The sequence below is a fragment of the Nelumbo lutea genome, chromosome 3 (assembly GCF_056320005.1).
Source record: "Nelumbo lutea isolate HS-2025 chromosome 3, American lotus-T2T, whole genome shotgun sequence".
Classification (NCBI taxonomy): Eukaryota; Viridiplantae; Streptophyta; class Magnoliopsida; order Proteales; family Nelumbonaceae; genus Nelumbo; species Nelumbo lutea.
The window spans coordinates 94,540,325-94,552,816 of NC_142686.1; the positions used below are offsets into that span (position 1 = coordinate 94,540,325).

At 38.0% G+C, this 12,492-nt stretch overlaps 1 protein-coding gene across 4 annotated transcripts in view; it reads right to left on the reverse strand.

The window, feature by feature from the left end:
* The window catches only part of LOC148866965 (putative starch synthase 4, chloroplastic/amyloplastic), a 29,791-nt gene that overhangs the window by 6,921 nt on the left and 10,378 nt on the right, over positions 1–12,492 (reverse strand). For all 4 annotated transcript variants that reach the window (XR_016109375.1, XR_016109374.1, XM_088975628.1 and 1 more), the window contains exons 6-11: positions 11,199–11,321; positions 11,018–11,093; positions 10,638–10,822; positions 10,300–10,494; positions 8,916–8,987; positions 1,168–1,377 (exon numbers count right to left, since the gene is read on the reverse strand). Coding sequence is in view for 2 of the 4 variants with exons in the window: in XM_088975628.1 (XP_088831754.1) it covers positions 1,168–1,377; positions 8,916–8,987; positions 10,300–10,494; positions 10,638–10,822; positions 11,018–11,093; positions 11,199–11,321 (861 nt within the window). In the remaining 2 variants the exon portion in view is untranslated. The remainder of the gene's footprint in view (positions 1–1,167; positions 1,378–8,915; positions 8,988–10,299; positions 10,495–10,637; positions 10,823–11,017; positions 11,094–11,198; positions 11,322–12,492) is intronic.

Below are 12,492 nucleotides of genomic sequence, written 5' to 3' on the forward strand. Positions count from 1 at the left end.
CTGAAAATCAGTCCAAGTCTTCTCTATGCAGTCACCACCCAGAAAAATAAAATTTAAGAGAGAAAGGAGAAAAAAATATTTATGGATTATTGTATCTGTTCTGATACCATGAAAAACACAGGAATCAGATTTGTATTAGCAGAAAAGTCAGAGAAGGAAGAGGAGAGAGAGAGAGAGAGAGAGAGAGAGGAGAAAAGATAAGACAATATGTAGAGAATGTCAGAGTAGATTCACATGGAAGAGAAGAATGAGAGAGAACTGAATGGGTGTGTCTCAACTGACCACCCACACCCAGAAATTGATAAGCTCCCAAGATACAAAAATAACAAAAGACAAAATTAACCCTCTTTGTCTCTAGACTCCCCCTCATACTGATGCCAGGGAATGAGCATCAGTTTGTCCATGAGAAAGATGTTCAATTCTCTTGTACAAAACAACAGCTGTTACGGGGGTATGTTCATTTTTTATACTTTCAACTCTTCAAGCCCTTTCTATGAACCAAATAATATAAATATACATCAGCTGTTACAGGGGTATGTTCATGTACAGAACATCCTGTACCACAGAGGTGGGGGATTGGAAAACATCTCTACCAGTGAAATAAGTAATATCAACCATCAACCAATTTCGATATTTAAAATCAGGGTCAGATTGACAGCTGTCTGAGAAGCAAGCATTCATACTCACTGTGTTCATACTTTTATGGGACTTCTCATGGAATTAGGATCTTCCCAATGCCATTTGGCCTGCTGTATTCAACCTACAACACTTTCTGGAGGGAGAAGAATATATGAATGAACTAATTTTCCACTCAATTCTATCCTTGAAAGGTACATCCATGTCCCTTTTATCAAAGGGTAAAGGTAAGATACATTGACAGCTATCAAAACTACATCTAGACTTTCTCTCTCACCATGAGTGCAGTGTCTCATGCACAACTCCCCAGTCCCCTCCAGTTGGTATAGCTTATCAGTCATGACCACTGGATAATTATATCATTTCATCAAATCCAAATCTCCTCCAGAGGGCTCAAATCATCCAAGATCAGTTGATCTCATGTATATGACAAATCTCCTTTTACACGACAGCAATGCAGTGCAGCAAGATTTCTGTATTGAAGATCATGAGGTTATTTTTTGGAATTCTAATAAGAGAATAGAAATTTACCAGCGGTTGCTTGGCATTGTCACTCAAGAGGCCTAGCTGCTTTCTTATAGATATTTTATTTTCTAGTTTCCCTTGAAGATCAGCAGCATTATACTGTACTTTTAGAAAACCATCAGTTGCAGGATTCCAAACATCGGTATCAATTCCATTAAGAATTCCAACAAACTTTTTGGAGTGAGAGTTTAGTGTAGTTTGGAGCCCCCTTCCTCCCTGCGAAACACCACAACTTGGTTACAAACTGGAAAAAAAAAAAAGGAATCGTGCACTTATACCAAGGGATAATATTTCACCAGTGTAATTGAACTGATGCATGAAAAATATCACATAAATATTATCATCATTGTAATGACCTAAACCGAACTACTTGAGGATACTAGGAAATTTGTTCCTCGAGTGATTGCGAAAATGGTAAATGAAAATAAACTACTTAATATAGAGAATAATCCTTCAAATGCAATTAAAAAGAACAATAGCATTATGATATTAAGTCATTGGCTGTACTTTTGTTTCTTTGGTAAACATCATTGACAGTACATTTATGTTGAGTAACACCATGTAAGAAGCTTATATATAAGACTGCTTCATGCCTATTTAAGACCAAGTAAATTTCTCGGTCTCTATGAAACTACCCCTTTTCATTCTTTGTTTCTTTTTGTTATGCATAACAAAAAAATTTACATGAGAGAGGGAGAGAGGAGAGGAAGCAAGGACTATAAGAGAATCCACATAGAAAAGAAGCTGTTAGAAGCTAGTTCTTATTCTATTTGTTAACAGGTTTACGCAGCAAGGGCATAGAGGTTTTTTCTTTCTTTCTTTCTTTCTTTTTTTTTTTTTTTTTTTGAGAGAGAGAGAGAAGGCGAAGTAATGGTTTGTATTAAGTATACAGTAAGCACAGAATACAAGTGTATTGAAAGATCAAACATGTACAGCCAGGAAATATACATTAGAATTCACAAAATGATCCCCAAATAACACCGAAGGCAGGGCTCAAGAAGCTGATCAGCTTATCTGATTAGCCAAAAAGGATGCTGTTGCACCACCTTGTCCAGAGCCCAGCTCTCCTTCTCAAGAATCCTTCTATTTCTCTCCTTCCACAGTCCCCAGCAAATGGCATGGGGGACTGTACTCCACAAAATATTTCCTTTTTTATTTAAACCCAGCAGTTTCCAGGACTTCAGAGATCTAACAAACAACCTTGGTTGGCATCACCTTACATTTAGCAGCTCACAGACATGATTAAATAAGAAACTTGCTACTTGACAGTGCAAGAAAAGATGATCTGAGGATTCTGCTTCCTGACCACATATCACACAAGCCAAAGAATTCAAAGGCATACCCCTTCTTGAAAGTTGTACCTTTGATCAGCACTTACCATTTACAGCTGTCCACATGAAGAAATTTATCTTAGAAGGGATATGAGAGACCCAAACCTCCTTCCAAGGAAAATCCAAGGGGGGTGAGTGAACCAAATTCTTATAGAAGGATTTGACAGAAAAGTTTCTGTCTTTGGACTATCTCCACAATCTTCCATCCTTCTGAGTCTGATCAGGTAAATGGGCCTGAATGAGTTGGAGAAGGCTTACCAGATCAGAAATCTCCCAATCATTAAGTTTCCACCTAAAGTTGGGCTCCAAACTCCCACAGTTCCAACCGAGTCTATCTGATCTGCAACCAGAGCATCTCTGTTTTCTGCTAACAAAAATAGGGAAGGGAATTCATCCATCAAATCACTATTGCTACACCAGGGGTCAATCCAGAACCGAGTTCTTCTACCATCCCCTACCATTAACTTAATTCCCTAGGTGAAGCTTGAAAAGGATTTCTCTATTCCTTTCCACACTGAACAACCAAATGAAGAAAAGATAATACCTGGGTCCTAGCCATTACTATTCAAACCAAACTTCTCTTCAATTAACTGCCTCCATAAGCTAAGAGGATGAGCATTAAATAGCCAATACCACCTCCCTAGCAGGGCTATATTCATCTTCCTCAAGCTTCTCACGCCCAGTCCACCTGCTGCAATGGGTTTATAGACAATCCCCCGCCTCACTTGATGGACTTTCTGATCACCTCTCTTACCAACCACAAGAAATTCCTCTGCAATCTCTCTTAACTTATCTGCTACTTCAGCTGGAATAGGGAAAAATAGAAAGAAATAGGTACGGTGGTTTGCTAAGGAGCTTTTCAGAAGAGTTAGCTTTGCACCTTTGAAAAGATATTTGGCCTTCCAAGTGGATTTAGAGGTACATTTGGCCCCATTGGATCCCAAATGGATTTAGAGGTACATTTGGCCCCTATTGGGAGGCCTAGAAAGTTAAAGGGGATGTTCCCCATTTTACAGCCCAATTCAGAGGCAAGGGAGGAGATATTCTGAACTTCACCAACCAGGAAGATTTCACTCTTCTGGAAATTGACCTGCAGACCTGAAACCAAGGTTCAAAATATCAATACACAGTATCGATAGATTTTTTTGTTTTTTTTAGTTTTTTTTTTTTTTTGAATCTGGTTTAGAGGGGCCGGTATAAGGTCCGTCCACCCTCTGAACCAGTCAAGACCCCGAAACACCCCCTGTAGGGGCGTATCAGGAAGCCCCCGATACGATACGATACATATCAGTCGATATGGCCTGATATGTATTGATACTTTGAACCTTGCCTGAAACCACTTCAAACCAAGCAAGAATCAGCCTAAGATAGAACAGCTGCTCTCTCTCAGCTTAAAAAGAATAAAGTATCGTCTGCATACTGAAGTAATGTCACCTCTGTACCCCCTGGCAGACCTTGAAGCCTTCCAAGGCCCTGTTGGTCATCCTAGTTAGAACTTCCACTATGCAAATGAATAGTAAAGGGGAGAGAGGATCTCCCTGTCTAAGACCCCTGGAACTCTTGAAGAAACCAGTAGATTTCCCATTAAATAGGATATAAAACTTGGTTGCTGTGATGCAAACCTTAACCCAATTCCTCCATTTCTGGCCAAAATTCATTCTCTGGAGAACTTTGTCAAGGAAGGCCCAATTTACACGATCATAAGCCTTCTCAAGGTCCATCTTGCACACCACCCCTGGACTACCCTCCCTAAGCTTGGAGTCCACTAATTTGTTAGCTATCAAAAACCCTTACAGCATTAGTCTCTCGGGTATAAAAACACCCTGGTTAGCAGAAATAATACTTGAGAGGAACTTCTTCATTCTATTTGCAAGGGTCAAGGGTCTTGGCCAAAATCTTATAAAAGCTGTCAACCAAGCTTATTGGTCTAAATTCTAAGATTTGGATGGGTTGCACACTTTTGGGATCAAAGAAATGTAAGTATCATTCAGACTCCGGTCCAGGGAAGCTCTTTCATGGAAGTCTAGCATCACCTTCATAACATCTTCAGAAACGCCCAACATTTCTTAAAGAATAGGATAGTGAAACCACCGTGGCCAGGGATTTTCTCCCCTTCCAGCCCCTCTATTACCTCCCACACTTCCCTTTCTGAAAATGACTTCTCTAGATTGAGATATTCTTTTGTAGTTAATGCATTTTTATTTTTCTTTTGAAGTATAGCGACTTGGTAATTGAAATCATATCAATGTAGAAGGCCAGTTATCCAATCACCAATTCCCTACTGGTTTTTTTAGGAAAATATTTTTAAAAAATTATGCTGATTTTAATGAAATATTGAAATACTGCTGACATATCAGCAAAATATAGGGGATATTTGAAAAGAAAAAGATTCCCGGTAGATTCCGTATCTCCACCTAGCAAATGGGGATATTTTGGGGTGCTGTACTTTATTTAGCTAACTTAGCAGCCATATCATGGTTGGATAGTACAAATGAGCAAATGGGGATATTTTGGGGTACCATACTTTATTTAGCTAACTTAGCAGCCATATCATGGTTGGATAGTACAAAAGCTGGTATGCTGGACTGTTTGGGAGGAGAGGAGCTCACGGATATTCTCAGAAAAGGAGAGAACCTTGGAAGTAATATTGGAGGTAATCCATATTAGGGTGATACATTGGCTGAAAACTTTGGCCTTGTTTGCAGACTTCTCAGTAGATGAGATGGTAAAAAACTGGAAGGAAATTGCAGAATTAGCTTCAGCTAAGAAAGCATCATTCTCTTGCTGGAGTCCCCCATCTAATGGCTTTCTTAAACTAAATTTTGATGGCAGCAGTATGGGTAATCCAGGTCCATCTGGAATAGGGGGAGCAATAAGATATGAACATGGAAATCTGTTAGCTATGTTTTCAGGACCAATTGGGGAATGAGACTCCTTGAGGGCTGAGATTCTTGCAGCCCTTGAAGGGGTTCGAAGAGCCAAGGAGATGCAAATTAGAAAGCTGATTATTGAAGGAGATTCTGAAGTGGTGGTGAACTGGTTAAAAAAAGATAACTCAAGGATGTGGAAGTACAGAAATGAAAAACAAAAATTTAAGTGGCTGGCTAAGGATGTTGAAATTCAGTACAAATGGGTTAAGAGAAGTGCAAACTCACTGGCAAATGGTTTAGCTAGGCAAGGGGTTAATAGAACCTCTTTGTTTTGGGCTTTATTGTAATTGTATTTGATGCTCACAGACTGTTATAGGGAGATAAGATTGTTTAGCCCCCTTGCTTTGTAATTCTTCTTAATTTTAATGAATGCATTTCACAGTTATTGATCAAAAAAAAATAGTACAAAAGCTGGTAGGCAACCCCAACCCAAGGAAAGGGGAGTTTTAGTATGTGGGCCCATAAAGATAAAAGTTACACACTGGGTAAAAACACCTGAACTCTTCCAAAGATTCTCAGTAACTGATATATTAAGGGCGTGGAAAGAAGTAGCATACTCCTCTAAGAAGAAAGAAAGAAAGGTGATGGAATGGAAGCCCCCAGCTCCTACAAAATCAAGCTGAATTTTGATGGGAGTTCTATAGGAAACCTGAGACTGGTAGGCAATTGTGGTGTTTTTAGAGGCTCCTCAAGAAAAGTGTTGGTAATGTATTCGGGACCTTTAGGGGTAGGTGAAACAATAAAGGCTGATCTATTAGCACTGCTTCAAGGGGCTAAAACTGGCCAAACAAACAGATTTTAAAAGCTTGGAGGTTGAAGGGGACTCAAAACTGGTGATATCATGGATCAACACCATGGGTAATGCTCCTTGGATTTATAGACATTCCCCAAGGGAGATTGAAAGCATAGCATGGGAACTCAATGCTTCTTTCGCATGGATCAGAAGGACTGCAAATGGAATGGCCGACTCACTAGCCAAACAGGAAGTCTACAGGCAGCAGTTTTTTGGGGCTTTATTGTAGTACTATGTGTTGCATCAACTGTGTTTCTGCTTTACTATAATACTGTAACTTTATTCTCTTAATTTAAAAAAAAAATATATATATATATATATATTCTTTTACCATAATTAATAAAGATCAATGTTACCTATAAAAAAGTAATGAGAGGAAACTATAGATAACAAACCAAATTAATCATTGTTATTTTACTTTGGGCCTATTAAGTAAGAAGACTCCATCAGAGAATAGAAATTCCAGAGATAATTAACCTGTTGAATCTTTTAAAAGGCACCAAAATTTTATTTTGTTATCATTATTGTTATTTTTTATTTGTTATTGTTATTTTTCTTTTAAAAGATTCCAAAACTCTTTATTGTTGGTGCAAATCCCAAAAGATATCCAAAAGAGCTGCACAGCCTTCAAAAGATACTCCTCATTAAGGATGGTTGTGCTTAAGAACAAAATACATCTGACCAGCTCTAAAGAGAAAACTCAGAAAACAGTGACAAATCCCTGTAGTACATGTTTTTCTTTCCAGGGACAAAAGCACCAAGTCAATCATCTACCCATTTATTATGAAGTGTCAGAACTTTGTAACCACTTTCTTATGGATGGTTACTCATAGGTATTCAAACTTTTCTTTTGCATAACACAAAGCTTTTGTATATATTCAATTAATATGAAAAATGACTTCTACATTTGCAAGGGCAATATATATTTATAGCAACATTATAAAATCTACAATAGACGATGAACGAGAAGTAGCAAGCAGAGCAGCTCCAATTCCCAACCCATTTTCTAAAATCTTAGGGACGACATATGGAACAACCTCTTCCCCTAATATCTGAGCCATAGGTTGTTCCATGTATGGAACAATCGCTTCACCCTCCACTCTTAGTTCTTACACTCTTTATGCCACCACTCCCATCCCTACCAATCTTCTTCAAGATTCCTACAATACCTGCAGCTACCAATCAGGCAGCCCTCCTTGTCACAATGTTACATATTATAGGTTTTCAGACTCAAAATTAGCAAACAAACAAAATGGTTAAGAAGCATCTTGAAAATGTGTGCACTCTTTGGAAGCATCCATATTATACAGTTCCATGGAAACCTTATTTGCATGTATTTAATGTTGTGAAAAGAATCTAGGATACATTTTACTGTAGGAGTTTGGAACACTGTAACAATGGACTCCAGATCCGCTACAAACAAGGAGCTTACAATGGGCTACATAACCCAATCACAGGTAAACACATCAAGCAACTCATATAGTTTCCAGATGTACCAGCAACTGACATGTTTACTTATCATTGGGTTATGTAGCCCATTTTACTTGTCTTGTTTGTACTTTGTAGCAGATCCAGAGCCGTGACAAGGGTATTGTTGTAATTATAACATGTTTTTGGTGGTAAAATGAAATTTCATTAAAAGAAAAAAGTACAGTTATAACATAGCATATTTTGAACAAAAAATAGATGGATAGGTGTTACACAACATCCTCACATCTAATGACCTTAAAGGGAATGGGTGATATGCAATTTTTGCAAGAACCATGCATAACACACAAATCTACCCTTGTAGATGTTTGAAAACTATCAACAGTAAATTGAGTAAATCAGACCTAGCTTACCAGTATCAATGATATTAATTTCATTAAAAGAAAAAGGTACAATTATAACATGACATATTTTTAACAAAAAATAAATGGATAGATGTCACACAACATCCTCACATCTAATGGCTTAAAGGGAATAGGTAATATGCAATTTTTGCAAGAATCATGCATAACACACAAATCTACCCTTCTCCTCTGGGTAGATGTTTGAAAACTACCAACAGTAAATTGGGTAAGTCAGACCTAGCTTGCCAGTATCAATGAGATTTCTAAGAAGCATCATCATCCAAGCCCTATCCCAACTATATGGGGTCAGCAGATTTCCAAGAATGCAGGAGAGAGAGAGAGAGAGAGAGAAAACCCAAATGCTTCTTAAGACTGAATGGAGAATGTTACTCCAGAAAATTTGAAATACTCCACTCTTTTATAGCCTAAGAAAGACTATGTAAAGACCTTAATGTTAGTCATCCTGCTGTAGACGCGAAATCTTGTAAAGTTGCTTGGATTCCCTTATTTTACTTCTGTAATCTAGAGATGTTTCCTTTATTAATAAATTCCCCATATCAATCAAAAAAACAAAAACCTTCAATTAGTGTCAACACCTCAAAAGCATGCATAAGTGCACTATGTTACTATAAAGCAACTGCCTGGCAATAAATTGCATCATCTATTTTATCTGAGGAATGAGATAAATTGCATTGATATCATAAAGCAAAGTGCGTTAAGATCTTTAATAAAATGTTATTCCAATCACCAAAAATTTATTCATACCATGATATCATAAATAAATGTGGTAGAAACTAGAAGAAACTAAGAAATCATTCGATGAACAATAATAAACTAAAAAGAAAATTTCCACAAGTATCATTCATACCTCTGCTGTACACACTTCTTGAGCATATGTTGGTGATACTGTTGTCACAATGTTAGAGAATACAATTGCACCCTGAATAATGAGAACACATAAAAGGGAGAAAAGAGATTAAGAAAGCTATTAAACTTGGTTATCGATGAATCATTGAATTCATTGGGCTTTGCTTCTTTTTGGACCCTACCCTTTCAGATAGTCAGGTTTGGATTCCTAACCTAAGGGACTCTTCTCTTGTGCTTCTTTTTTCTTATCCTTGTGCTTGGATAATCCTGCCCCTATCTTCCCCTTTAAAGAAGTCTGGTCAAAGCCTATTCCACCCAAGGTTGGAACTCTGGGAGCTTGTCATGGAAAGTTAAACACTTTAGACAACCTACAAAAAAGAAAACCCATCCATTGTCCCTCTCCCAATTGTTGTATTATCTGCAAAGCTGATAGTGAGAGTTGCTACCATCTTCTAATCTCTTGCCCTGTTGTTGCAGGGCTTTGGGAAAGGTTTTTTTTCCCTTTTTGGTTGCAGGTGGCCTCTATCTTTGCAGATTAGTAGTCTATTCGACCTAACAACCTTAAGATGGCCTAAGAGAAGGGGCAAGATCCTGTGGAGATGTGCTAGGACTGCCCTTGTGCGGACAACATGGGAGGAAAGAAATGCTAGAATTTTAAACAATAAGGAGAGGAATGAGAAGTCCATCCAGGACTGCATTTAAGTAGGGCTATCCATTGGGCTAAAATTATGGATATTTGTTCCCTGTTTTCCTTTGATGATATTTGGAGGAACTGGGGAATCGTAGCAAGGAGCTCAAAAATAAAGGTAAAGCTGGCTATAGCCTGGGTTCCTCCTGAAGAAGGTCTCATTAAGCTTTACTTCAATGGTAGGAGCTTGGGGAATCCAGAACCCACAGGAATTGGGGATGTTTTAGGAAATGCAGATGACAGTACAGTTGCTTTATTTTCAGGTCCTATTGGTGTTGGGGAATCAATTCAAGCTGAATTCCATGCTGTTTTGCAGGAGCACAACTTGCTAGAGGGTTGAACATTGATAGACTGCTAATTGAAGGGGACTCAAAAAAGCTGATAATCGGGTAGCTAAAGGAATCCAACACATTTGGGCCTGCAAGGAAGCTATGAAAATATTCAAATGGTTGACTTTCAACATGACAGTAAGAATTCAATGGGAAAGGATGTCAGCTAATGGGATAGTTGACTGTTTAGCTAAGCAAGGGGTACATAGGGATCATCTTTTCTGGGCTCAATTGTAATTCGGTGCTTTTTGGGAGGCTGCATCTCACGCCTCCTTATGGGAAGTTCTTTGTATAATTTGCTTCTGCTAAACTATTAATAAAATCTTTTCTATTACTTATCAAAAATAATGAATCATTGAATTCACTACCTTAACAGGATTGACTCTGTCACGGGCCAAGTTGTCTTGCATCCTATCTGGTTTATTTAGCTGATGAACATCAAGACCACAAGATGCCAAGTCTGAAGCAGGTGCTGCCCCTTGATACTCAAAATTGTGGCAGGTGAAACATATTTGAGCTGAATTAAGACCCTTGTGGATATATAGATCCCAGTACAGTGGTGCCTGGAAATGCAAAATTTGCTTATTACCTTAGATGACTATGGAAATGAAAAATATTTTTTTTTGGATAAATTATGGAAATGAAAAATATTCTCATTTTGAGTTTAGAAGACGAAGCCTGTATTTAAGATATAATATGTCCCTACAACAAAAGCCGTCTGCCAGTCATGGCAATGGATTATATCTGGTTTCTTGCCCGCTTGGAGAATCAACTCAAGTGCCGCACGGCTAAAAAATGAGAAACGTTTGAAATCATCACTCTCCCCATAATACTGTCCTCTCCAGAAAAATTTATTCGGATGATGAGGCTCAATAAAATAGACAGGAAGGCCTGCATTATAGAATTCAAGTGAGCAAGGTCTACTACAATGTTCCGGCTATCTTCATTTTGATGTACAAGAATTGGAATACAATGAGTTCATCATAAAAAAGATGGAAATATAGCTAAAATACTTCAGAGTGAAAATATTCCACCCCTTCAGAATTAAAAAAGTGGAGAGTAAAAATAAACACTGGAATTCTCAACCTTCAACTGTCCCAACCCAGACTTTATTTATGAAAAGCTGGCCATCAAAATATGATTCTACAACCACATCTAGAGCCTGCATGAATAATTAGGGTATGAAAAAAGGCTTATGCTTTAACATGGAAACCATATCAAGAACATTGATGAAACCTTTTTCACCTCAGGCAGACAATTAACATACCCTTAAGTCACCAATATAGTCATATTTCAAGCAATCATATTTGGGAAGTACAATTTCCACAAGGTGTCCTTTCTTCTGCAATGCTTTACTAAGACCAGTCACAACATCCCCCAGGCCACCAACCTTTGAAGCAAAAAATAAACAGATTATCATCTACATATTGAAAGAGGTAATGTTACTATTTTGATAGACTTCCAACCAAAGATAAAGTATTTCATCAACTTAAAACAGTTAAACAATTCAGAGAAACAAAATAAGTAGGCATGACAAATGTGGGCATCAGAGATAGATATACTGACACTAAACCTTCAACAAACCCAAATTTCCAAGATGTTGAGTAGTTTAATCATGCAAGGGTGAATACATATAACAAGTTTATCCAGATAATAAGTTCCATGAAAGTTATATAAAGAGGTTATAAGTAACAGCTTGTGAATAATGTGTTGCATGAATCAGGCAAACAAGTACAAGACTGCCTAAAACACTGATATACTTCAGAAAAGCATGCCTTGTGCCTTTGTCCAGGTAATAATAAATAAGGAAAAGAAAAGACCTTCAGGATCCAGCTTGCATAACAAAGCTCCAGGATCTAGTTTGTATATTATACCAGAATGAATAAGGCAAAAAGAAAGGTTTAAACCCCACAAGAAGAAACCATGCAAAGACAATTATGACAAAAACATATTCTGATACAGTTGAAAAACAGTCCTAGAAGTAGGGACTGTGTTTGAAACAAAGAAAAACTAGCAAGAGAAGATTAGAGAAGAAGAGAGAGTTGCGGCAAGAAGAGTTAGAGGATTAGAGGTTCGAACATTACCTCCCTCTAACTCTCTAATACACTTTTATTAAGTTAATCTTTTAGTAATTACAAGAGAGGTCCTTAGTTGGACAAGAAATTACAAAAGAGGAACATAAAAGAGTACGGGCCCAGAATAAGGCCCATTACAGAGAAGAACATAAAGATAACATATAGTAACAGCCTATGGGCCATTCGGCCCATCTTCTCTACACTTCCCCTCAAGCTGAGCATAGATGTCAACCATGCCCAGCTTGCCAGTGTCATGATGAAGTCTTGCCTTGGAGATGCCTTTGGTGAGAAAGTCTGCCAATTGTCCTTCAGAGGTAACGAAGGGAAGGCACACTTCTCCGGAGGAGACTCTTTCTCGGATAAAATGTCTATCAACTTCAATATGTTTGGTTCGATCATGTTGTACCGGGTTGTGAGCAATGTTGATAGCAGCCTGATTATCACAGTACAACATCATGGGTCTGTCATGATCAATCCCAAGTTCTT